We start from the raw sequence: 27,528 nt of genomic DNA, 5'->3' as shown, positions 1-27,528 counted from the left end.
ACGCAAAATCAGTGTAAGCATGAAAAACTAGGAATGTCCATCATCAAAGTTCAGTTCAGTCGCTCAGTCGTGTCCGACTCTTTGCAACCCCATAAATCGCAGCACGCCAGGCCTCCCTATCCATCAACAACTCCCGGAGTTCACTCAGACTCACGTCCATCGAGTCAGTGATGCCACCCAGCCATCTCATCCTCCGTCGCCCCCTTCTCCTCCTGCCCTCACTCCCTCCCAGCATCAGAGTCTTTTCCAATGAGTCAACACTTCGCATGAGGTGGCCAAAGTACTGGAGTTTCAGCTTCAGCATCATTCCTTCCAAAGAAATCCCAGGGCTGATCTCCTTCAGAATGGACTGGTTGGATCTCCTTGCAGTCCAAGGGACTCTCAAGAGTCTTCTCCAACACCACAGTTCAAAAGCATCAATTCTTCGGCGCTCAGCTTTCTTCACAGTCCAACTCTCACATCCATACATGACCACAGGAAAAACCATAGCCTTGACTAGACGGACCTTTGTTGGCAAAGTAATGTCTCTGCTTTTGAATATGCTATCTAGGTTGGTCATAACTTTCCTTCCAAGGAGTAAGCGTCTTTTAATTTCATGGCTGCAGTCACCATCTGCAGTGATTTTGGAGCCCAGAAAAATAAAGTCTGACACTGTTTCCACTGTTTCCCCATCTATTTCCCATGAAGTGATGGAACCGGATGCCATGATCTTCATTTTCTGAATGTTGAGCTTTAAGCCAACTTTTTCACTCTCCACTTTCACCTTCATCAAGAGGCCTTTGAGTTCCTCTTCACTTTCTGCCATAAGGGTGGCGTCATCTGCATATCTGAGGTTATTGATATTTCTCCCGGCAATCTTGATTCCAGCTTGTGTTTCTTCCAGTCCAGCGTTTCTCATGATGTACTCTGCATATAAGTTAAATAAACAGAGTGACAATATATAGCCTTGACGTACTCCTTTTCCTATCTGGAACCAGTCTGTTGTTCCATGTGCAGTTCTTAGCTGTTGCTTCCTGACCTGCATACAGATTTCTCAAGAGGCAAGTCACATGGTCTGGTATTCCCATCTCTTTCAGAATTTTCCACAGTTGATTGTGATCCACACAGTCAAAGGCTTTGGCATAGTCAATAAAGCAGAAGTAGATGTTTTTCTGGAATTCTCTTGCTTTTTCCATGATCCAGCGGATGTTGGCAATTTGATCTCTGCTTCCTCTGCCTTTTCTAAAACCAGCTTGAACATCTGGAAGTCCATGGTTCACATATTGTTGAAGCCTGGCTTGGAGAATTTTGAGCATTACTTTACTAGCATGTGAGATGAGTACAATTGTGTGGTAGTTTGAGCATTCTTTGGCATTGCCTTTCTTTGGGATTGGAATGAATACTGACCTTTTCCAGTCCTGTGGCCACTGCTGAGTTTTCCAAATTTGCTGGCATATTGAGTGCAGCACTTTCACAGCATCATCTTTCAGGATTTGAAATAGCTCAACTGGAATTCCATCACCTCCACTAGCTTTGTTCATAGTGGTACTTCCTAAGGCCCACTTGACTTCACATTCCAGGATGTCTGGCTCTAGGTCAGTGATCACACCATCGTGATTATCTGGGTCGTGAAGATCTTTTTTGTACAGTTCTTCTGTGTATTCTTGCCACCTCTTCTTAATATCTTCTTCTTCTGTTAGGTCCATACCATTTCTGTCCTTTATCGAGCCCATCTTTGCATGAAATGTTCCCTTGGTATCTCTAATTTTCTTGGAGAGATCTCTAGTCTTTCCCATTCTGTTGTTTTCCTCTATTTCTTTGCATTGATCACTGAGGAAGGCTTTTGCTACCTAAGTCACTTCAGTCGTGTCCGACTCTGTGTGACCCCATAGACGGTAGCCTACCAGGCTCCCCCATCCCTGGGATTCTCCAGGCAAGAACACTGGAGTGGGTTGCCATTTCCTTCTCCAATGCATGAGAGTGAAAAGTGAAAGGGAAGTCACTCTGTCGTGTCCGCCTCTTGGCAACCCCATGCACTGCAGCCTACCAGGCTCCTCCATCTATGGGGTCTTCCAGGCAAGAGTACTGGAGTGGGGTGCCATCACCTTCTCCGGAGGAAGGCTTTTAGGTACTCTAAATTAGAAAAAAAAAATTTTAAGTAGCACAAAGCAGACAGCATCCAAAACACCTTACCAATTCAAAACACTTTAGCAACAAGAGGTTTGAAAGGAATTCCCAACTAATTCCAGCCCCAGAAAAACAGATCCCAGGATTCCCTTTGCATTTGTCTGGGGAACTGCCAAGCCGTCCAGCCTCAGCAGAAGAAATTCACAACGGGTGCTGCCTGGGGAACCCAAATCTAGCCAAGTCCAGAGAACATGCACTTCCTCTTTTCAAGAGATAAATGACACATAGCATAAATTGTGTTTTAACATTCTACTTTTTTTCAGTTTTTTTTGTTTGTTTGTTTTCAAATAAGAAGTTTTTGTTTTCTTTAGCTTTTGAAAAGATGAGATAGAGAAGAGATAGAAATGGTTGTATAATATCTGGCTAAACATTCATTCACTTGCTTCAGTGTTTTTCAAAGTATGGTCTATAGACGCCTGAGAATACTCAAGACCTTTTGAGGTCTATGAATGAGGTCAAAATTTCATAGTTTCAAATTTTTTATATTATCAAGACATTATTTGTCATTTTCATTGCTGCTGCAAAAGCAGCAGTGGGCAAAATTCCTGGTACCTTGACACAAACAGTGGTACAATTGTACTAGAAATCATTATATTCTTCACTACCACACACCCACATTAAAAAAAAAAAAAAGTTTCCCTTAAGAATACCCTTGAAGAAGCTGTAAACCTAATACTTTTATTAAATCCCGAAACTTGATACACATCTGACTAATATTCTGCATGACCAAATGGGAAGTATGCATGAAGTACTTCAGCCACACATCAACAGGCAGCAGCTTTATCCACTAGAATGTCTGGGGGATTGTTTGAGTTATCAGCTGAACCAACTACATCCATGAGGTTACAGAATCATGCATAAGTAAAAGATGCATTCAGAATGAATTTTTCCAATGAATTTTTTTAAGGTTGTGTGTTCAGTCGCTTTAGTCGTGTCTGACTCTCAGTGACCCTAAGGACTGTAGGCCACCAGGCTTCTCTGTCCACGGGATTCTTCAGGCAAGACTATGGGAGTGGGTTGCCGTGCCCTCCTCCAGGGGATGTTAGGAGTATTTCTTCTTGTAACATGGGTTTAGAGCACTATGCAAGTTTCGTGTGTACAGCAGTATATCTCTACTAGTTCTGCATATGCTGCAGCGTGTTCACCAGAAAAACAGTTTCAGATTCCGCTGCAGCTAACCTTTCGGAAACTACCTCCACATCTTTAAGAAATGACTTGAGTTTTTAAGTAGTATCAGGGAATAGTCACAGTTACTAGAAAAGGTTATCAAATACTTGTCTCCTTTCTAACTCCATCTCTCTGTGAAATTGGATTTCCCTCATATGTGAGGACTTCCCTGGTGGCTCAGACGGTAAAGCATCTGCCTACAATGCAGGAGACCTGGGTTCAGTCCCTGGGTTGGGAAGATCCCCTGGAGAAGGAAATGGCAACCCACTCCAGTGGCTCCATTGTGTGACCCCGCTTCCCCTCCTTTTGTTCAACACTCCTAAATTGATTATTCTTTGAATGGATTCTGAATTTATTTCCTTTCCCAACAAACCTCTCTTCTTTTCATGTAGGCACTGTATTTGAAAATGGGAAGACTTCTGATTACCTGCTGTTGGGAAACTTTGTTTACACAGTGAGTGTGGGACATTTGCCTCGTTTGCATATGAAATTGAATTACTTCAACCAAGCTCATTTTATTTTCAAATTTAAATGTGTGCATTTCTGTATTTAAGGGTTGTTCGCACATCCTTTTAAAAATGAGATGTTTTGACTGTTGAGAGATTATCTTATATTAGCTTATAAAAATGTCATTTAGGTTCACTGACTGTATAGGCCTTTGGTTGTTCTTATTTTCAGTATTCCTTCTTCATTCTTATTGCCTCACTTTCCCTTTTTGTCTCCTTTGTCCCTTTTTCCTCAGGATTGTTTTATTGCCCTTGTTCGTATTTCCTTGCTTTCCTAAATTCATGGCAAATACTACCATACTAGACTTGGGTGTTTAACAGCTAATTATTCTAGAGTCGCATTAAAAATAAAATGCCAAAAAAATTAAAAATAAAAAATCTCCATTTTTTTGAGATATTTAAGCCACGCAAGACATGGACTCCACTGTAGGAAATCACTGTATAAACGCTTATGAGGGATGCACAGATGAGTGTGAGCCCCACCCTGCCACTCAAGAGCCAAAAAATGTTCTAAAACCATTTTTTCATCTAAAGTCAAAAGCTCCACTGGCATACTAGTGCCAAAGGTCATATAGTTAGTCTCCAAAAGATGTGCCCTCCAGCCTTCAACTCTGAATTCTCAGGCCAGTGTCCTTTCCTCTCCTGTGACCCCTCCATGGCTCCACAAGTGGGGACCGTGTGCTGTCCTAAATGTTAAGCGGGCACTGATACGACTGATTCCGTTGGTGGAAAAACTATAATGTGATGTTTAAATAACTGATTAATAGGTAGTTAAGACTACTGAGTAACAGAGAGAGAAAGTTTTTGGCAAATCCAGGCTCTCCTTTCCATTGACATCAACCCACTCAAGTAGTAAAAGAAAAAAAAAAGGAAAAATACATTTGGGAGCCTAGTGGTTTGTTCTCGTACGACATGAGCGCAAAACAAATAATACTTGGTGGACTAAGTTTAAATATAAACCAGTAGATGTCATTGGATGTCTCAGAGACATTTTAAAGTATCCAAGTCTTAATAGGGAGTATTTCCTTCATTTTGTGTCAAAATCTCTCTCATTTTGGAATTTTTTATATAGTCTAAATTAAATATTTAAATTTTAGTAAATGTTTTATTTCTACAGCTCTTTATCCTGAATTGCTATTAGATATCCTGCTGAGAAAGCCCAAGTGCTTCACTTTATCCTGACTTTATGACCCAGTGGGCAGCGTCTAATACTGTGTATAAACCCTACAGTAAGCAAAAGTAAGACTGTGCACTTAAGCACTCACTAATCACCAGCGCTAGGCAAGCACACACTTCCATCCTGGCAAACTGTTGGAAGTGCCCCGTTTCCCTTTGACTACTAGCAGTATTCAGTATGTTATTTTTATCACAAATAGATAATCATAGATAATGCTGCAGTGCTAAGCGCCATTCTTGGTATTTTGCCTATAAAGGGATAAGTTTTATCAGATCCCAGTTTATAGATGCAGGAGATGAGACCCAGAGAGCTCAAGTAACCTGCCTTGTTCCTTAACAGAACAGCCAATAAGTGATGGAGTCTTGAGCACGCATAGTCTGACTCCAGGGCAATGTAGTCTGACTCCATTTAAACGTTGCGCTATCCTATGGAGAACACAGGGCAGTTCATTAAGTCTGGGTCCCATGCTGTAGGATTAATAGCATGGCCACCAGTGACAGTGGATGTATACCGCGTGGAGATGTAACACGCTCCTACATGCCACTCCACAGAGTTTCTAATAAGTCAAGTTATAGCATAAGTGTTCAGATTTCTAAATATCCAGTTATATGACTTATAATTCATCTTTAAAATTTAGAAAATGAAGTCTTGTACTACAGATGATGTCAAATAAACTTAAAGCAATCTCAGGAACCCAAGATTACTGTGGACCTTAGACGATTGTCGATCACTACTCATGAATTTTACGAGAAGTAGGCAGGCCCATGCTCAGAAGGCTTGTGGCTGGACTGTCGGACGACGACGATGAGGAGAGGGCAAGGAAGAGAGGCAGGAGTGTAAGGCTGCGCGTGGCAGTTCCAGCTGGCCACAGTCGTAATGTTCAGCCCTCAGCTAACTCACTCATTTCTTTGCTGGTTCGACGTACAAGTCCAGCTGTGAATAGTCTACCAGCCCATCTTATGAACTATCATATTTGTGAAGTAAAATAACGTCTCCCTTCTGTTCTAGTTTGTGGTGATAACTGTGTGCTTGAAAGCTGGATTGGAGACATCATATTGGACCTGGGTAAGAGGATCTTTAGTCACAACCAAGGATATCACATTTATTCATGCATTATCATTAATATTTGTTGTTTTTTGTTATAACTTGATGTGTCTCTTTACTCCAGTTCCACAAGTGGTTCTATGGGGGTTCGGGACTGGAGGGAAGAAAACGGGGCACTCTAGTTTGGAAACATTGAGTAAAAAATAAGTGTATGTATCACAAGACTTCTCAGAGCCCTTAATATATGGTTGTACATTGTAAATACGCCTGAAAGTGGGAAGCCTTCAAACCTATTGATAGGAATCTTTTCACGGTAGAGTATGTCACAAGACATGCTCATTGGAAAACCCATTGGAAAACGATTCTGAAGACCATTAATATTAGTGAAAGATTTGTCCTCAGACACTTGCAGATCTCCAGCCTGAATAAAAGAAGTTCCATTTTAGATACATTAGTGTTGAAGTACATTCACATCCAGGTAAAGAGACACAGTAAACAAAAAGAAAGTTAGATGTTCAAGGGAAAGGTGGGAGCAAGAAATTTGGATTTGACAGTCCTTAGCACAGAGATTAGTATTCGCACAAGTGTCTTAGCATCTTTCAGTCAGAGCATACAGACAAAAACTAGGGAGGCTTAAAGATGGTAGCAGATAAAACTGATAAGAGTGAAAGGTGAGACCCACCAAAGGAGGTGGGAAAGGAACATACCGCAGGTATTATATCATCATAGAGGAGATGTATTTCATGCAAGATCCAGTTAAAACACGCAAATATTTAGTTAATAAGTGCCATAGATAACATTTATGGATACAGTAAAATAATAATAATAAGGAAATTTGTGAAAGCTTCACCAGTGTGTGAGTCCTCTGTCCACCTGCAAGTCTCTGACACAGATTCCCTCCCTCCACAGTTCAGCCACATAGCCATCTGGGGCAGCATCGCACTCTGGGTGGTGTTTTTTGGAATCTACTCATCTCTGTGGCCTGCTGTTCCAATGGCCCCTGATATGTCAGGAGAGGTAATGTATCCTAATAACAGATAATCTGGCAAACCATAAGAATTGGCATTCATTAATGAGCCTTAATTGCTTGGCTTGGGTTTATATTAAAACAGTATTCACCAATTTAAAAAGCTATTTTTAAATTCCACAGTTGTGAGTGATAAAAATTGAGAGAATATTTTAAACTTGGGCATTTTACTTAAATCTGACTTACCCTTTCATAAGCATTGCTGGGATAATAAAATATGGTTGTCAGGAGCTTGAATCCTGTTAAGACTATCTATACAGAAGATGCCATTTTAAAATTAGACCATCAATCCACACATACTTTTTGAATAAGAGATTTGGGGAAATGGTGAGTTTATGTCTTGGGACAGTCTGTCTTTTCTTCTGTTATCTTTCATTCTAAAGAAAAAGGCTACTGTCCTGTATTAAATGCACTTTTAGAGTTGTCTTAATGACATCAGTTTGGTTTTCATTTTGAAAGAGTTAGGCTATCTGACATTTTAGCCTTATCATGGTCCACTTTCAATTCCATCTGTCACTTTCTCGTTATACTGGTAGGAATTGAGTTATTAGGTGTTCGTGGGGGAGTGTCATAAGATCTCCTTTCGTACAGAAGGGATTCCAGCAGTAGGAGAGTGTATTATTTCAATTGCAGGAAATTTGACATAAAATGTATAAAAGAAAATGTGGAAAACATTTCAGGATTTCCTGTGACCTCACAGTAACTTGCAAATCGAGGTAACGTGAGCTCCGTTACAGCACATTGTTTTCCCGCAGTCACAGGAAACCTTTCCAGGGGTTTCTATTATTTGTTTCCCTAAGTACTGCCTGAGTACCTTTCACTTTTGACAGTCTGGTTTATAGATCATTTTCATGAAATTTTATCTGACAGCATCCTGCTTTTTATAAATTAGCAGAATGCAGACACATTAAAAAAAATTTGTGGCTAAATTTATTAGAGAGAGGCATTATATACTATTACAGCAAAACCAGACGTATCGAGGAGTATGTACTTCCTTCCACCAAAGGGAAGGCTCCTTCTGAAACATGGACTGTGAACTCAAGAAAATTTACAGCATGTATTTTAAGGAGAACAGAAAGAAAGCTGTGAATCCGTCTCCTTGCCTTGATTTGCGTCCTTTTTTCTTGAAGGAATAAAATCAAAGATTGTATATGTCCACTTACGCCACCTGGAAATTCCAATCCTACTGTTTTTATTTGATGTGCACTGTCTGATTGGACCTGCTTTTCCCCAAGGTCGATTCTAACTTAATACCTTTTTCATTAGACCTCATTTTGCCTCATGTCTGAATGTTTTATTTTCAAAATGAATGACACAAAAGATTTTGAAATCGAGATAGTTTGAGCAGCTGTAGCCAATCGCTTTGAAGACAAGAACAGAGTTTTTGACCACCTACTTCCAGGACAAGTGTGAAGTTTGACTGGCTTTTAGCCAACCAAATATAATTCTGCCCTTGCCTATAGAATTCCTGGTATTACCCAAACACAAAACTTAATAATTTCTCTTGAGATTTGCGGTGATGCTGTGTTTAATTCAAAGTGAAATGAATGTCAGTACCCCATCACATTTCTGTTCACTTCATATACAGTGGGAAGTGCTAACAGGGCTTCTTTTTCTTGTTTTATTGCTACTAATACTTTGAATATAATGTTTAAAGAGCTAATGCCCCATGGAAAATAGAAAGAATGGATTAATTCAGCTGTTGGCTTGGCTAACTTGTCCAAGATGTAAATTTGTTTAATGTATTTAAAGGAAAGAGTAATACTTTAAAATTATGTAGTACTTGGTGCTTGCAGAGTGTCTTGGTGTGCATATATGTGTAAATGAGCTTCACGGCCACTCCAGAAAAGGAAGATGACAAGAGCACCACTCACATTCTCTGGGAGAGAGAGTCTACGTTCACGGTTTCCTGGGCACCAGGGTTTTAGAACCCAAAATATTATAGCAATACTCTACTTTTGAATCTTTTTATTGTGCACAGTCACTAATTCTATTACAATCCAGTTAATTTCAGAAAGTAATAACTACCCTTAGATTTGCATTTTTCATCGTAAAATTCTACATTTCAACCAAGAATGTAGCCAAATGCATATATGTGAAAAATTCATTTATGTGCCAGGAGTTATACTTGTGTGTATGTATATATATATACACACACATATATACACACACACACATATATCATTGGCCAACTATCTTGAGTAAAACTTACTTGTTCATCCTTCTAACTTTCACAGCAATATACTATTACAGTGTATATTACATATATTTTATTGTATATTGCAAGTAGCAATATAGTATTCTAAATAACACGGGGATAAGTACAAATATTAGCGTTCCCTGACTTGACATGTTTTACGTAATCCATATAATGAAACACAACCCCAGGCATTTTCCAGAAAATAATAACGCTGTTCCAAAGGTTCCTGGTGTGCTATGAAGGTAACTTTCTGTCCCCACCAGCAACAGGGTCGTGAGTGTCTAATCCAAGGACCCTACCCCTAGAATTCCACATCTCTCCTGTTTTGATTTGGTGGCAGCTCCTCCCTAAAGTAAATAATTAAATACATGTGTATGTTTGGGTTGTCTAAAAGGCATAACAAGGCCATCCGGCATAGTAAAGCATTAATAGAGATGGTTAAGCAGACTAAAAACAGCAACCCCAGTCCCCCCCATCCTGGATCAGGTGGTATTTTGGAGGATGAGGTACTAGAGGTTTAAAAGGAATTGACACAATAGAGAAGTCCTTTAAAAAGACAGCTAAGTTGGACTGGAGAGCCTGGCTGTGGAGTCTCCAACTCGGCCACTCATGAGCTGTGTGACCCAGGGCTAGTTAAAAAAATAAATAAATAAAAAATAAAAAGACACCTAAGATCTGGGAAAAACAATGCTAAAAATGCATAAGGTCTATTGAATGCTTTGAGTGTTTTATATGCATTTATTCTATCGATTCAGCAGCTGTTTGTTGAGATTCTACTGTGGGTCAAGCACTGTGGATTCATTAGTGAATAAAATAAATAAAAATCCATGCCCTTCTCAATGTTTCTACTGGAAGGAGACAAAATAAGTGAAATATAGAGGGATATAAATGCTATAGAGAGAACACAGCAGGCAGGAGAAACTGAGAACCGTGACTCCCATTGTTACCCACACCCTGTGGCTTTCACTCCTGGTCCAGTCACAGGCTCTGGAGGGGCTTGCGAGAGGGTGTCCTGATCTGACTTGTGCTTTAGCACCAGGACTGTGACCACGGTGTTATGAACCACCTAGGAGATTGTTGCAAGAACCTAGGCCGAAAGTAACGGTGGTTTGGGCCAGGAGGGAGGTCATGGTGAGAGGGGTCAGAGTCTGAAGCTAATCTGAAGGTAGAGCCCGTAGGATTTGCTGACAGATTGGATGTGAGGAGTGAGAGGAAATGAAGCCGAGGGGGACGCCATGGTGTTGGTTGTGACCATTAGAACGTGCTTGTCCTCAACTCACCAAATCCTCCCAGCAAACTTATTACCGTGCTCGTTTTACAGATGAGAACACAGAGGCCTAGAGAAGTTAAGTAAGTGCCTCAAATGATAACCCAATCTGAAGTGACAGAGGACAGACTTAGCCGTGTGGTCCACGGTCAGCTGCCCCGTGCTGCTCCTCTGATCGTGTTTATTCAAAGGAAATCTGAGGGGACTCTCCCTCGTTGCAGCTATTTCAAGGATCTGTGTGGATGAGATCTCTATTTTCTGGTTCCTGACAGCAATGGCTCCTCCGTGCTTCTCTCCCTGTGGGCATGGCAGTGTCCTGGCCTTCCTCCGTCCACCCTCGGCATCCCAGCCGCTGAGCTCCACCTCCTCCTCACGTGTCCACTGCCCCTTCATGTCTTCACTGATCTGCTCTGACATAAAGATGTTGAGTGCCCCATTAGTATTCAGTAAATGATTGCGAGGTGAAACTGCTTTTTTTCCATGCTTGTTTGTTTTGAACAAACACACGAGAAACAGTGGCATGGAGGTGACAGAGAGACAGAGTTCGGCTCAGATAAGACCCTGGTGCTGACATCCAGAGGTTTTCCGGCAGCAGAACAGGATGCTGGCCTCTCTCACCCCAACCGCAGTCCCTGCCACTAGCGCTGCTCAGCAGAGCCATGCTCATCTGCGCTGTGCAGCTCCTTCCCGCTCCTGGGGTTCAGGTGCTCTGTGGACCTCTCTCCAGTGTTTTGTCTTCAGACAGACATCGTACATGTTGAAGGGCACAGATTATTCTGCTCTAATTAGTGCTAACTGGAGCACAGGGTGCAAATTTTAGACCACTTACAAGTATGGGTCTCAGGCTTCTACATTCAGCCTGGACACATACCCATACACTGATCAGGGTTTTATAGTTGTTTCCAATCTGTGTTCTTGACGCGTCCTTTCAGCCATCTGGAGACAGAGCCATTTCTCTCACTGTGTTGAAAGAAAACCCTTGTTCACGAAGAAGGGAAGGGAAGAGAACTAGCATTTATGGTGCACCCTTTTATTCTCCAGGCACTGGTTTTGATCCCAGGCGTTCATTGTTTCATTTAAATCCATATCACAAAGCTATGGAGTAAGTAGAGCAATAGCAAGTCACCCAGAGAATTCACCCCAGGTTTTCCTCTCAAATCCCTTCGGTTGCTCTAACATCCTGAGGAACTAAATACCTTCTCTTTAACACCCATTCCTGTTCCTTACTCTCAGATGGGGACTCTCTTTTCTCCTTGCAACCGTTTTCCTTGCATTCTGTTGATTTCCCTGATATATCTGCTATTTCCCAGGATACCCAGAGCCCTGATCAATTTCCCCCAGTTTGTCAGATACAAAAGCATTCCCATCTCTCTTTAAAAGTGCCTAGATTTTTAATTCTCCCCCCTCAACACCACCTAACTCCCTCAACACACTTCTAGAGACTGTGTCTCACTTTGTATCCCAACTTCTCATGTCCTCTTAGCAATATCAGTGTGTCTAATACCCACTCGTTAAATACATATATGTATAATATATATATATAAAATTGAAAACCTAATCAACCCACATCATCAGAGAATGTACAGTTGCCACTCAGATGAGAGTAGGACCTCACTTACTGAGGGTCAGTCACTGTCACAAGTACTTCTCATATCTTCACTCGCTTAACCCTGAGAACATTTAACGCAACACTGTGAGGCAGTTCTGTCACACATTTCACCGACACAGAGTGGTTAAATAATTTTCTCAAGGTCACACAGCCTGTAAGTCATCTCTGAGCTGCCTCTGGAAAGCAGCCAGTCTTTCCCCTTTACCACTATACACACTGTTCTCTGTCCCTTTTACATTTTTCCTCTCGCCTTTTCACTTCTCTGCGTTTTTCTCCCAGCCGTTTGTATAAATGCCTTTTAATGTCAGTTCCCCAAAGTACTTACTTCCATCTGGTTGGTCAACTAAGCCATGCATTATCTGCATATAATATTTCCATCTTCAGCTGTGCTCAGCTGCCTGTATCACTAATCAGGCATCGTTACCTTCCTCCTTCCTTCAACACATTCTACATGCCTGAAATTACCAGAAATCCATCCCCTAGATATCTGAGCCTTTAGGCCAGACATGAGCCACTCCAGCCAGGGCCAGAGAGGACTCTTCTCAGTTGGTGGGCAGGGTGTTGCCATTTGGGAAACATTCCTTCCTATAGTTTTGTTTCCACTATAGGAATTCTACATCTCTGCCCATAATAAGATTCAAATGATAATGATTAACAAGCATTCCAGTACCACAAATATTGAAATATTTAGCTATTAAGAAGGAATTACGACATCACAGCAGGGGGAGAGTAGATTCCGCAAAGGTGGAGAATGAGACAATAAGAAATTATTTAGAAAAGGAAAAGAAAGAGAAAATAGCATGACAAGCTTGACTGCGACTTTAAATATGTCACTGTCTTCCCCTCCTCTCACAAATATGGTTGTGATTTAAGGGGAAGACTTTTTTTTTTTTTTTTTTTTTCAGACCTGACTTGTATTTTTTCACACCAGTACAGCAATTTATGGGGCAAGGTAGACTCTGGGGAGAAGTGCTATGTTATATAAACACATGCTGGCCTGCTTTTTCTGACTTGTCTCAGTGATGTTACTGAGTATTTCTTGAAGTTTCAGAAGGAAATGTTTTAGGCACTCTGATTAGTACACCAGATTACAAAATAAAAAGCAAGTTCCATCAAGGATCATTTCATATCACGATGAATACCAGGAGGTTAGCAGTGGCAGAACTTTCCAGGGCATCACGGCCGCACAGACACACTGTACAGTCTTCCCGAGCGCCATCTGGTCCTGCTCTCCCTGGCCTGAGGGATCTATAAAACTACTGAAGGAAATTGAAGTTAAGGAACGAGCATGTGTTTTACAGAATTTCAGATCTCTTGACTGAGGTTTGTAAAGTCTCTCTAAAAAACAATAAAAGTCTTTGTTGAACCCTTTACTGTCACCCCTGTAGGAAAGGTATTAATAAACCACATTAGTGATATGATTTTCCTAAATTGTGCTGTTGCCCATTTTACCAACACAGTGAGTTACTTTACATATGAGGAATTTCCTGGTTTCAAATAGTACTTATTCATCTCTCAGCTTTTAATTACCTAGATAGCATGTAATAATTTATAGGTCCTAAGACCTGCCCTGGTAGATAGGGTGGGGCAGTGTTTTGATATGAAGGAATTTCATCCAAGATTACTGGGTTTAGCCAAGTAGCCTGGGGAGAACAACTGCTCCAAACTCTATCAGATGTTCTTCAGTCAACCAACAGTTGGGATCCCATCCAATAAAACATGCCATTGGTTGCAGTCCTCAGAGCCCTGACAGTGAATGAGACAGGCAGACTATCACAGATCTTAAAGAAGCTGGCCACATGGCCACTTCCAAGCCCATTTTGTAAAGAGAAGTCTTAAAGAAATGCTGGGAAGCAGAGACATCAATGTGACTAATGGCAAATCAGGACACGGGCACACACATGGGCATAGAGTGCTCTTTTGAGTCGCTGTGAGAGCTGGCATTGCTTTTTGTAAGCACAGCACCTTTTCCTACAATACGGAGCACACGTGTATTGAGCATCTAGGGTACATGTGTTGCTCTGTGTTAAGCAGTGGAGGATGCACAGGTGAACAGAATTGGTCAAGGTCCTTAAGGATTTTGTTTTTAATAATGGGATATGGATGTCATAAATATGAGGGATGATGCAGTGCACCCCAAGTGCCATGATAGGGAGCAAGGCATGAAAAGCTGAACAAAGCTGCTCTTAGTATGACAGAACTTTGGCTGTTTGTTTTCTAGAGTCAGTACATTCTTGCATTCATTCATTCCATAATTATGCATCAAGTATGTAGTTGGTTCTAGGCATGGTGTCTGCATAATGGATTAATTAGGCAAGATCCCCATGAGTGTTCAGGTTGAGGGGACCTGGGAGTAAGAGGGGAAAAGTCACTAAATCAGTTAACAAATGGCTAAATGTTGAATGATTAAAGATGATTTCACAAGGTGATAGGAAGAAAACAGGGTGATATGATAAGGGACGGGATTGTAATGGCTGCTCCAAGAAGGTCTTTTGGAAGAAGGGACAATTAAGCTGAAGTTTAAATGATCCAGAGATAGCTTCAAGTGAAGAAGAGCATTCCAGGGCTGACAGAGCAACTCATGCCCAGACTCTGAGGCAGGACTGAGGCTAATGTGTTCAAAGACTGAAAAGTCCATGTCACTGGAGTTGAAAAAGTAGGAAAGAGCACTATGAAATGGAGCCAGTGAGATGGGCAGAAAGTAGATCACCACTCCTGGCTTAGCCTCTAGCTCGTAAGTCAAGTACAGCTTGTTTTTTGAGTTGCATGCCAGGGAACAATCAGAAATGCTCATAAAAGAAACCATGAATGTCATGTGCCATCTGCTTCAATAAAGCTCATAATTGGACACAACTCTTGCCTTCTGTGATATGGTAAGAAACATTGTCAATGAGTTCAAAAGCTAGTTGGCTCCAAATTATCACTTAGCCCCCCTAGTGTGTATCATGCAAAGCAAGTTATTTTATGGCATACTTTTGATGTTAAAAAAAGTAACTGGATTAAACAAGATAGAAACATTTCTCTCTCATATGAAAAAAAAAGGTCCAATGGAGCCAGATAGTTCAGGACTGGTGTGGCAGCTGCACAGTCATCAAAGACCAGATTTCTTCTATCTTGCTGCATAGTGAACCTTAGTGTACTTCCTCATAGTCCATAATGGCTGCTTAAGCTCTAGCCATTTTATCAACATTCCAGCCAACATGAAAAAATTAACCCTTTCTCTTTGAAGTTCTTTCCTAGACATTGCCCACCATATTTCTACTTAGCTCTCATTAACCAAAGCTAGTCACATGGTCATACTTAGCTACAATAAGACAGCCAGAGGAATATAGTCTGAGCTGGAGGAAAAGATGATTCACGATTCAAGTGGTTGCACCTAAGAAAGTGAGCAGAGACATACTAGGAGGCAACTAGAAGTCTCTGCCGTGATAGTCAACAATGTTTCTACATAAGCCATATGTCAGTTTATGTCTTGCCATAGGTAAATCTTTTTTGAAGTTTTGAATTTTTAAAATATAATTTCCTAAAACAGATGGTAATTAGAAGATGAATGGAGATGTTAGTTAGATGGTGGTGATTTTGCAATATATAAATGTATCAAATCAACACATTGCACTCCTTAAACTTATATATGGTTATATGTCAATTATATCTCAATAAATTAGGAAAATAAATTTTTTAAAGAAAAAAATTTCCTGCCATCTGCAATATAGGCCATATATGTTTCACAGATTGAGTTACTAATAATCAAAGAATTGATGCTTTATGAGATGGTTTTTTGTTTTTTTATTTTTGCTTGTTTGAACTTTCCTTTATATTTTCATCTTTAAAATGAGAATAAAATAGTACCTATTTCATGGTATTGATTTTTTTACCTTTTTTTTTGAGATGGCTTTTAAGCAGACAAAACATAGAGCTGTCACAGAATTATAAAAACTTGTAAGAATGATATAACAAGTAAACAAATTGACCACTGAGATACGGTACTTTATCTTAATATAACTTCTCCAGTAGCATCAGAATATTTTAAAATTGTATTTCTCATAGCCAAAAGAATATTTTGTTACTAATTTTGTCCTCATTTTTCTGGTACTTTTAAGTTTTTTAAATAGCACAGTGAAGAAGATTAAAATAAAACAAAGCAAAACAAATTCTGTTCTTAATTACTTTTACTGTTCCGGAAACTACACCCCTAGAAAAGTTTCAGAGCTGTACAGTTTCTAATGCTCTTGATTGCTTTTTAAAAAGACTATTTTGCATGTTCATTTCTCAGTATTTATTGATACATAGTCAAATTTTACTTTAAAAAAATAAAGTTGGCTTCTGATTGATCTGATTGATCCTGGTGGCTCAGATGGTAAAGAATCTCCCTGCAATGCAGGAGACCTGGGTTTAATCTCTGGGTTGGGAAGATCCCCTGGAGAAGGAAATGGCTACCCACTCTGTTATTCTTGCCTAGAGAATCCCCATAGACAGAGGAGGCTAGCAGGCAGTCCATGGGTGGCAGAGTCAGACAGGACTGAGCCACTAAGCACAGTCCTGTTGTGTTGATACACAGGATTGTATCAACCACAGTTGATACACAGTCAACTTTTACTTTAAAACAAAGTTAGCTTCTGATTGATCTAGGTCCCAAGTAGCTCTTCCTCCTTTTCCTCTGATAATCTTTTTTAATCATTTGTTTGCAGAGAGTGGAGATACAAAGGTTGTTTCTCGCACTATTCAGCTGGATTGAATATTGATTGAGTCCCACAGGGTGATCATGCCTTCTTCAGTTCTTCACCACCACCCAGGAATGTCCAAGGGGAAAGAGCACAGAAACGCTGTGAACTGGCATCTCATTTGCATGTTTTCTCAGATTTTCTTTGCTTGGAACAGTTTGCGTATTTTCTAAAATTTTTGTTTGTTTGGGATAATCCAAGCGAAGGGCTTTCTTTGTCTCAGAGTAATCAAGAGCTTCTGGTAATAATTGCAAACATATTGAAGTTTATCCAAAACACCCTTCTCCTTAGTTATTTTCTGGGTGTTCTGCCCTGTCTATTTTTACGGAGAAAGTAATTCATCCTGTATAAGAGCCCAATTCAGCTCAGTGCAACTGAGATTTATGGAGCGCCTCTGCATCAGGACCTATACTGGGTGTCAGTGGATCAAAAGTTGACAAAATAGAGTCCCTCTTTGGAGCCTGAGTTGTGAGTAAACCAACAGATCAACAGAACATTAGAATGTAAGACACTAGTTATTATGATCAGGATGCACAAGGGCTGGCCCAGGAGAGGCCACTCTGCACACTATAGCTTGGAGACTTTAGAACAGTTTCTTGGAACTACTGTTCCCCACACTGTTCAGGAAGGCAAGAGAAAGAAGGACTTTCAAAGCAGTGTGTGTTAGTCATGTCCAACCCTGTGACCCCATGGACTATAGCCCACCAAGCGCCTCTGTCTATGGGATTCTCCAGGCAAGAATACCAGAGTGGGTAGCCATTCCCTTCTCCAGGGGATCTTCCCAACCCTGGAATCAAACCCGGGTCTCCTGCATTGCAAGCAGATTGTTTAGCACCTGAGCAAACAAGGAAACCCTTCGAAGTAGAGAGCAGCCCAAGCAAAGAGGGAGGTTGGAGTTGCTGAGGGAGGGGATGGTTGGAGCTAGAACTGAAAAGTTTAGCAAGGACTAGGTCACAGAAAATTACCCAGTTATCATTTACATCATTTCTTTGAACCATGGCAGATTGCTTTTCTTTATGAAATACATAGTATTCCAGAAAGTACCGAGGCCATAGAGTACAAATTGGGTCATATAAATGCTAGTAATAAGCCAGTGAGTGATTAAAAAATTTTGTATTTTGGCATGAATATCTATCACATAATTGAAATTTTGTAAGAATGCTATTGTACTAAAATAAGACATCAAAGACCTATCTCAGTGATAACCACTAGAACATAGAACTTGGCATGTGCATTCCTCTGTCTTCAGGTTTTATCAGAGGGAAGTTTCAAGCCTCACTACCCAACATGAGCAAACGCTGAAAACCTTCCATGGAAGTTCATCTCTTCAAGCCAAAGTCCACATGAGCTTGAGATTTGTCTCTGATTAACGTGCAGAGTGATGAATTCACCATTTAGTGTTGACCCAGTGATGCTTGTTATGTACCTCTGAGTTCAACTCCGTGCCCAGGTACCATAACAGATTCAGACAGAAAGAGTTAAGTTTCAGAGACAGGCTCCCACAACTTGGAGACCTCTGTCACACCATGGTGTTTCCCAGGCCTTGGACACAAAGACACTTATTAAACATTTGCAAGTTTAAATTCAAGTAACACAGTATTACCTGAAAGCAGATTTGATTTTGATGAGCTCATATCAGGTTTTCATACATCAAGGGCAGTGTTGCCAGGAGAAGGCACAATTTTGATGCAGTAAAACCATTCTATTTATATGACATTGATATTTTGCCATAAAAATACAGATGTTCAGTTCAGTTGCTCAGTCATGTCCAACTCTTCGTGACCCCATGGACTAAAGAACACCAGGCTTCCCTGTCCATCACCAACTCTCAGAGCTTGCTCAAACTCATGTCCATTGAGTCATTGATGCCATCCAACCATCTCATCCTCTGTCCTCCCCTTCTCCTCCTGCCTTCAATCTTTTCCAGCATCAGGGTCTTTTCCAATGAGTCAGCCCTTCGCATCAGGTGGCCAGAGTGTTGGACTTTCAGCTTCAACATCAGTCCTTCCAGTGAATATTCCGGACTTATTTCCTTTAGGATGGACTGGTTAGATCTCCTTGCAGTCCAAGGGACTCTCAAGAGTCTTCTCCAGCACCACAGTTCAAAACCATCAATTCTTTGGTGCTCAGCTTTCTTTATAGTCCAACTCACCTCCATACCTGACTACTAGAAAAACCATAGCTTTGACTAGATGGACCTTTGTTGGAAAAGTAATGTCTCTGCTTTTTAACATGCTGCCTAGGTTGGTCATAGCTTTTCATCCAAGGAGCAGGTGTCTTTTTTTTTTTTTAATTTACACTAATGTATTGGTTTTGCCAAATATTGAAATGAATCAGCCACAGGTATACATATGTTCCCCATCCTGAACCCTCCTCCCTCCTCGCTCCCCATACCATCCTTCTGCGTCGTCCCAGTGCACCAGCCCCAAGCATCCAGTATCGTGCATCAAACCTGGACTGGCGACTCATTCCATATATGATATTATACGTATTTCAGTGCTATTCTCCCTAATCATCCCACCCTCTCCCTCTCCCACAGAGTCCAAAATACTGTTCTATACATCAGTGTCTCTTTTGCTGTCTTGTATACAGAGTTATTGTTACCATCTTTCTAAATTCCATATATATGCGTTAGTATACTGTATGGGAAAGACTACGCATCTCTTCAAGAAAATCAGAGATACCAAAGGAACATTTCATGCAAAGACGGGCTCGATAAAGGACAGAAATGGTATGGACCTAACAGAAGCAGAAGATATTAAGAAGAGATGGCAAGAATACACAGAAGAACTGTACAGAAAAGATCTTCACGACCCAGATAATCACAATGGTGTGATCACTGACCTAGAGCCAGACATCCTGGAATGTGAAGTCAAGTGGGCCTTAGAAAGCATCACTACGAACAAAGCTAGTGGAGGTGATGGAATTCCAGTTGAGCTATTCCAAATCCTGAAAGATGATACTGTGAAAGTGCTGCACTCAATATGCCAGCAAATTTGGAAAACTCAGCAGTGGCCACAGGACTGGAAAAGGTCAGTTTTCATTCCAATCCCAAAGAAAGGCAGTGCCAAAGAATGCTCAAACTACCGCACAATTGCACTCATCTCACACGCTAGTAAAGTAATGCTCAAAATTCTCCAAGCCAGGCTTCAGCAATATGTGAACCGTGAACTTCCTGATGTTCAAGCTGGTTTTAGAAAAGGCAGAGGAACCAGAGATCAAATTGCCAACATCCACTGGATCATAGAAAAAGCAAGAGAGTTCCAGAAAAACATCTACTTCTGCTTTATTGACTATGCCAAAGCCTTTGACTGTGTGGATCACAGTAAACTGTGGAAAATTCTGAAGGAGATGGGAATACCAGACCACCTAATCTGCCTCTTGAGAAATTTGTATGCAGGTCAGGAAGCAACAGTTAGAACTGGACATGGAACAACAGACTGGTTCCAGATAGGAAAAGGAGTTTGTCAAGGCTGTATATTGTCACCCTGCTTATTTAACTTATATGCAGAGTACATCATGAGAAACGCTGGACTGGAAGAAACACAAACTGGAATCAAGATTGCCAGGAAAAATATCAATAACCTCAGATATGCAGATGACGCCACCCTTATGGCAGAAAGTGAAGAGGAACTCAAAGGCCTCTTGATGAAGGTGAAAGTGGAGAGTGAAAAAGTTGGCTTAAAGCTCAACATTCAGAAAACAAAGATCATGGCATCCGCTCCCACCACTTCATGGGAAATAGATGGGAAAACAGTGGAAACAGTGTCAGACTTTATTTTTCTGGGCTCCAAAATCACTACAGATGGTGACTGCAGCCATGAAACTAAAAGACGCTTACTCCTTGGAAGGAAAGTTATGACCAACCTAGATAGCATATTCAAAAGCAGAGACATTACTTTGCCAACAAAGGTTCGTCTAGTCAAGGCTATGGTTTTTCCTGTGGTCATGTATGGATGTGAGAGTTGGACTGTGAAGAAGGCTGAGCGCCGAAGAATTGATGCTTTTGAACTGTGGTGTTGGAGAAGACTCTTGAGAGTCCCTTGGACTGCAAGGAGATCCAACCAGTCCATTCTGAAGATCAGCCCTGAGATTTCTTTGGAAGGAATGATGCTAAAGCTGAAACTCTAGTACTTTGGCCACCTCATGTGAAGAGTTGATTCATTGGAAAAGACTCTGATGCTGGGAGGGATTGGGGGCAGGAGGAGAAGGGGACGACAGAGGATGAGATGGCTGGATGGCATCACTGACTTGATGGACGTGAGTCTCAGTGAACTCCGGGAGTTGGTGATGGACAGGGAGGCCTGGCGGGCTGCGATTCATGGGGTCGCAAAGAGTCGGACACGACTGAGCGACTGATCTGATCTGATCTGATCTGACACTGTATTGGTGTTTTCTTTCTGGCTTACTTCACTCTGTATAATAGGCTCCAGTTTCATCCACCTCATTAGAACTGATTCAAATGTATTCTTTTTAATGGCTGAGTAATACTCCATTGTGTATATGTACCACAGCTTTCTTATCCATTCATCTGCTGATGGGCATCTAGGTTGCTTCCATGTCCTGGCTATTATAAACAGTGCTGCGATGAACATTGGGGTACACGTGTCTCTTTCAATTCCGGTTTCCTCAATGTGTATGCCCAGCAGTGGGATTGCTGGATCATAAGGCAGTTCTATTTCCAGTTTTTTAAGGAATCTCCACACTGTTCTCCACAGTGGCTGTACTAGTTTGCATTCCCACCAACAGTGTAAGAGGGTTCCCTTTTCTCCACACCCTCTCCAGCATTTATTGCTGAGCAAGCAACTTTTAATTTCATGGCTGTAGTCACCATCTGCAGTGATTTTGGAGTCAAAAAGAGTCTGTCACTGTTTCCATTGTTTCCCCATCTATTTACTGTGAAGTTATGGGACCGGATGCCATGATCTTAGTTTTCTGAATGTTAAGTTTTAAGCCGAATTTTTCACTCTCCTCTTTCACTTTCATCAAGTGGCTCCTTAGTTCTTCTCTTTCTGTCATGAGGGTGGTGTCATCTGCATATCTGAGGTTATTGATATTTCTCTTGACAATCTTGATTCCAGCTTGTGCTTCCTCCAGTCCAGCGTTTCTCATGATATACTCTGCATAAATGTTAAATAAGCAGGGTGACAATATAAAGCCTTGACGTACTCCTTTCCTGATTTGGAACCAGTCTGTTGTTCCATGTCCAGTTCTAACTGTTGCTTCTTGACCTGCATACAGATTTATCAGGAAGGAGGTCAGGTGGTCTGGTATTCCCATCTCTTGAAGAATTTTCCATGGTTTGTTGTGATCCACACAGTCAAAGGCTTTGATGTAGTCTATAAAGCAGAAGTAGATGTTTTTCTGGAACTCTCTTGCTTTGTCAATGATCCAACAGATGTTGGCAGTTCGACCTCTGGTTCCTCTGCCTTGTCTAAATCCAATTGGAACACCAGGAAGTTCACGGTTCACATACTGTTGAAGCCTGGCTTGAAGAATTTTGAGCATTACTTTGCTAGTGTGTGAAAAGAGTACAATTGTGCAGTAGTTTGAACATTCTTTGGCATTGCCTTTCTTTGGGATTGGAATGGAAACTGACCTTTTCCAGTCTTGTGGCCACTGCTGAGTTTTCCAAATTTGCTGACATATTGAGTGTAGCACTTTCACAGCATGATCTTTTAGGACTTGAAATAACTCAACTGGAATTCCATCACCTTCACTAGCATTGTTCGTAGTGATGCTTTCTAAGGTCCACTTGACTTCGAATTCCAGGATGTCTGGCTCTAGATGAGTGATCACACCATTGTGGTTATATGAATCATTAAGATCTTTCTTGTATAGTTCTTCTGTGTGGTTTTTAGCATTCAAGATTCTAAAGGATATCACTGTATCTCAGGTTCAGTGAATCAGCTCCTCTCATCCCCTGAGAAAGGGAGCTCAAGGAGAATGTAACCGTGCAGGTAGGCTAAATGAGATGGGACTGAAAGTGAAACACAACAACAGAAACCTCCAAAGAAACGTTCAACTCATACAGCAGAGACAAAACACTTAAGAGCAATAGGAAGGGAAGATCCACAGCTTGGTGGGAAAGATCTAGAAAGTTTGTATGAAAAGAAGCAATAAATGCAAACTTGAAGTTGGGCACTGATTTTTGTTTATTTTAATGAAAATGATTTCATGAAGAAGATGGTCTCAGAGGAGATCAGAAGGGTGAACTGAGACATAGAGGAGATGGAAAAGTGAAAGTGAAGTCACTCGGTCGTGTCCGACTCTGCGACCCTGTGGACTGTAGCCTACCAGGCTCCTCTGTCCGTGGGATTCTCAGGCAAGAGTACTGGAGTGGGTTCTCATTTCCTTCTCCAGGAGATCTTCCCAACCCAGGGAGATAAGAGTTTAATTATCTATCAACTGAGTAGATGGCTCTGAAAAGAGAACAGTGGAGGTTGTGGGCTTTGAGGCTCACAAAACCATATCACAGTACAGACCATCTCTGAATAGTGGTTCTACCCAACTGTTTCAGAGAAGCTGTAGCCAGAAAAAACACTTAAACTCTTGGATCTGAAGCCACACTTGACTGAATCCTAAGCAGCACATGATAGGATATATAAGCTGCATATAATACAAGCTTTGGGAGTTTTCAAAGTATTGTGAACCTATCCCAGTACAGTACTATATAGCTGACCGTGTTAGCTGAGTACCTGGGCTAATTTCACTGGACCTATGAACAAAGTGGGCATACAAATGTGCTCTCAAAATGGAACTCGTTTGTTTGTGGTGAACTTTCTCTATATTCTCCAGCACACGGATGGTGAGTGCTATGGAGAACCCCAGTGCAGGAAAGAGGATGGAAAGCCCTGCAGAGGGGTGGGGTGCTGTTCTACGTGGAGTGGCCGTGGGAGAGCTCTGAAGATGGCCTCTGAGCAAAGACCAGAGCAGGGTGGGCAGGACCTATGGCTCCCTGGATGAAGATAGTCACAGACAGGAGGAGCAAACACTGATGAGGCCAGAGTGTGAAAGCAGAGCAAGGGAAGGAGGGGACTTCCACTGGCAAAAGATGGGCAGGGAGCTGGGTCAAGCCCTACTCCTCTCTCCCCAGATCACATAAATATCTAGTTATGATTTCTCCCACAATAGCTCCATGCCAGAACACAAGAAAACCAAGAACATCTCAGGAATATAGTCCCAAAGCTCTGATGGTTTTTGGCTTTTAATCATTCTAAACACTAAGTTGTAAGAACTTACTTATTCAACAGTTATTTATTAACACCTGATTGGTGGTTAAGCACTTGAGTTGTGAGAATTCATCAAGATGCATTCCCTCTTCTTACAAGGATCATAGTCTGTAATTAGAAAATGGATAATAGTTACCCATTTTGGAATAATTACCCAAATTGGAAGCACAAAGTAGAGTCAGCTAACCCAAATCTAAGGATAGAAGTGACACTCAATGTGAAAGTTGAAAAGCCAACAAGAATTATAGACACAGGGGCTTCAGGATGAGAATCAGCTTGGGCAGCTTCCAGGATCTGAAACACGTGGTGTAGCTAGAGATGAGGGCTGTCTTGAGAGATGATATGGGAGAAGTAATCAGAAGTCAAATAGGAAAGGTCATGAAATCATATTATGGAATTTTGTATGCCATCCTGGGGGTGGTGTGAAGCCACTGAAAGGGTTTCATCCAAGAACTGCTCAAATCTTAATTTACACTGTGGAAACATCTCTTTGGCTACAGTGTGGGGAGTGACTAGAAGCAGAGCAGGACTGGAGTCAACAAGTCCACCCACGTGTCTTTAAGGAGGACAAGCAAAGTTTGGACTGGAATAATGGCAGCGGGTGAGAAAGAAGCAGACAGGTCCAAAGTTACTAGAACACAGGAGAACCAGGCTATAGGGTGGATGTGGTACCAAGAGACAGTTCATGAATACAGTCCAGGTTTCTGTCTCACGAAGGTGGCAGTGAAGCTGTTCTCTGAAGAGACTGCACAAAGGCAGAGCAGGTCTGGGAGGGAGACAGTGTGTGCTGGGGATGTATTAAGTTTGAAGTACCTATGTAGCGCCGTCGGTAAAGAGTCTGCCTGCAGTGCAGGAGACCACAGTTCAATCCCTGGGTCAGGGAGATCCTCTGGAGAAGGAAATGGCAAACCACTCCAGTATTCTTGCCTGGAAAGCCCCAGTCCATGGGATCACATGAGTCAGACACGATTTAGCGAATAAACCACCATATGTAACATTCAAGTTCAGAACTGGATAAGCTGTGTTTGAAGCAGAAGCAAGAGATGTGAGCCACAGGGAGGGACCATGATGATCCCCTTGATGATCTCCTTGTAGATAATAGAAACCGTCAACCTTCCCAGGGAGGGTACATATGTGATAACAGAAGACTCCTGAGAGAATGCCAGGATAATCCACCTCTCTGTTCATTCAGGGATCATCCAGACAATCAGCTTCCTAATAATTACATTCTGTGAATAGCTTGGACAATATTATCTTGTTGTTGTTCAGTCATGAAGTCATGTACTAGGCTTCCCTGTCCTTCGCTGTCTCCCTGAGTTTGCTCAAACTCATGTCCACTGAGTCCGTGATGCCATCCAACTCAATATCTCATGCTCTGGCACCCCCTTCTCCTCTTGCCCTCAATCTTTCCCAGCATCAGGGTCTTCTCCAATGAGTTAGCTCTTCGCAACAAGGGCCCAAAGTATTGGAGCTTCAGCATCAGTCTTTCCAATGACTATTTAGGGTTGATTTCCTTTAGGATTGACTGGTTTGATCTCCTTGCAGTCCAAGGGACTCTCAAGAGTCTTCTCCAGCACCACAGTTCAGAAGCATCAATTGTTCAGTGCTCAGCCTTCTTTACGGTCCAACTCTCACATCCATACATGACCACTGGAAAAACCATAGCTGTGACTATGCTTTTTAGTACACTGTCTAGATTTGTCATCACTTTTCTTCCAAGGAGCGAGTGTCTTTTAATTTCATGGCTGCAGTCCCCGTCCACAGTGATTTTGGAGCCCAAGAAAATGAAATCCAACACTGTTTCCACAGTTTCCCCATCTATTTGGCATGAAGTGATAGGATCAGATGCCGTGACCTTAGTTTTCTGAATGTTGAGCTTCAAGCCAACTTTTTCACTCTCCTCATTCACTTTCATCAAGAGGCTCTTTAGTTCCTCTTCACTTTCTGCCATTAAAGTGGTATCATCTGCATACATAAGGTTGTTGATATTTCTCCCAGGAATCTTGATTCCAGCTTGTGCTTCATCAAGCCCAGCATTTCTCATGATGTACTCTGCATAGAAGTTAAAATAAGCAAGGTGGCAATATACAGCCTTGACATACTCCTTTCCTGATTTGGAACCAGTCTGTTGTTCCAGGTCAAGTTCTAACTGTTGCTTCTTGACCTGCATACAGATTTCTCAGGAGGCAGATAAGGTAGTCTGGAATTCCCATCTCTTTAAGAATATTCCAGTTTTTGTGATCCATACAGCCAAAGGTTTTAGTGTAGTCAGTGAAGCAGGGGTAGATTTTTTTTGGAATTCCCTTGCTTTATCTATGATCTAGCGAATGTTGGCAGTTTGATCTCTGGTTCCTCTGCCTTTTCTAAATCTAGCTTGTACATCTGAAAGCTCTCAGTTCTCGTACTGCTGAAACCTAGCTTAAAGGATTTTGGTATAATTTTGCTATAATGTGAAATGAGTGCAACTGTACAGTAATTTGAGCATTCTTTGGCATTGCTTTTCTTTGGAATGAAAACTGACCTTTTCCAGTCCTGTGGCCACTGCTGAATTTTCCAAATTTGCTGGCATATTGAGTGCAGCACTTTCACAGCATCATCTTTGGGGATTTTAAATAGCTCAGCTGGAATTCCATCACCTCCACTAGCTTTGTTTGTAGTGATGCTTCCTAAGGCCCACTTGACTTCACACTCCAGGATGTCTGGCTCTAGGTGAGTGATCACACCATCTTGGTTATCTGGGTCATTAAGACTTTTTTTGTACAGTTCTGTGTATTTTTGCCAACTCCTCTTCGTCTCTTCTGCTTCTGTTATGTCCTTGCCGTTTTTGTCCTTGTGCCTATCTCTGCATGAAATGTTCCCTTGGTATCTCCAGTTTTCTTAAAGAGATCTCTGGTCTTTCCCATTCTGTTGCTTTCCTCTATTTCTTTGCATTGTTCACTTAAGAAGGCTTTCTTATTTCTCCTTGCTATTCTCTGGAATTCTGCATTCAGATGGGTATATCTTTCCCTTTCTCCTTTACTTTTACTTCTTTTCTCAGCTATTTGTAAGTCCTCCTCAGACAACCACTCTGCCTTCTTGCATTTCTTTTTCTTGGGAATGGGTTTGGTCACCACCTCTTGTGGAATGTCCATGTAGTTTTTCCTATGAGTTTCACTGGTGTTTTACTATTTTTAAGAAACTCACAGTGAATATTTGCAGTTCCCAAAATTAGTTCCTTGGGATATTAGTAAGCAATATATGGGGAAAAGTATTCCATGGTCAATAAATACATCTTGGAAACCTTGGTTTAAAAAACTATTTAGTAGGTTCTTTATTATGATTTCTCAAAGACTTAAAAAAGCTCCTCTTCCCTGTGACTTACCAGGACTGGAGGCTGCTGTGGTTTGTTTGAGCCATGACAAGCTTTTGGAGG

The 27,528-nt window shown here is 41.4% G+C and overlaps 1 protein-coding gene across 6 annotated transcripts in view; it reads left to right on the top strand.

Annotated features, from left to right (window-relative positions):
• Positions 1-27,528, top strand: part of ATP8A1 (ATPase phospholipid transporting 8A1) — a 239,355-nt gene that overhangs the window by 193,870 nt on the left and 17,957 nt on the right. For 5 of the 6 annotated variants that reach the window (XM_027544393.1, XM_027544391.1, XM_027544394.1 and 2 more), the window contains 3 exons: positions 3,726-3,787; positions 6,025-6,081; positions 6,970-7,077. In XM_027544393.1, coding sequence (XP_027400194.1) covers positions 3,726-3,787; positions 6,025-6,081; positions 6,970-7,077 — 227 coding nt within the window. The remainder of the gene's footprint in view (positions 1-3,725; positions 3,788-6,024; positions 6,082-6,969; positions 7,078-27,528) is intronic. The other variant, XM_027544396.1, reaches the window with a different exon arrangement.

Source organism: Bos indicus x Bos taurus, chromosome 6 (assembly GCF_003369695.1).
Source record: "Bos indicus x Bos taurus breed Angus x Brahman F1 hybrid chromosome 6, Bos_hybrid_MaternalHap_v2.0, whole genome shotgun sequence".
Taxonomy (NCBI): domain Eukaryota; kingdom Metazoa; phylum Chordata; class Mammalia; order Artiodactyla; family Bovidae; genus Bos; species Bos indicus x Bos taurus.
This window is presented reverse-complemented; position numbering and strand designations above follow the sequence as displayed.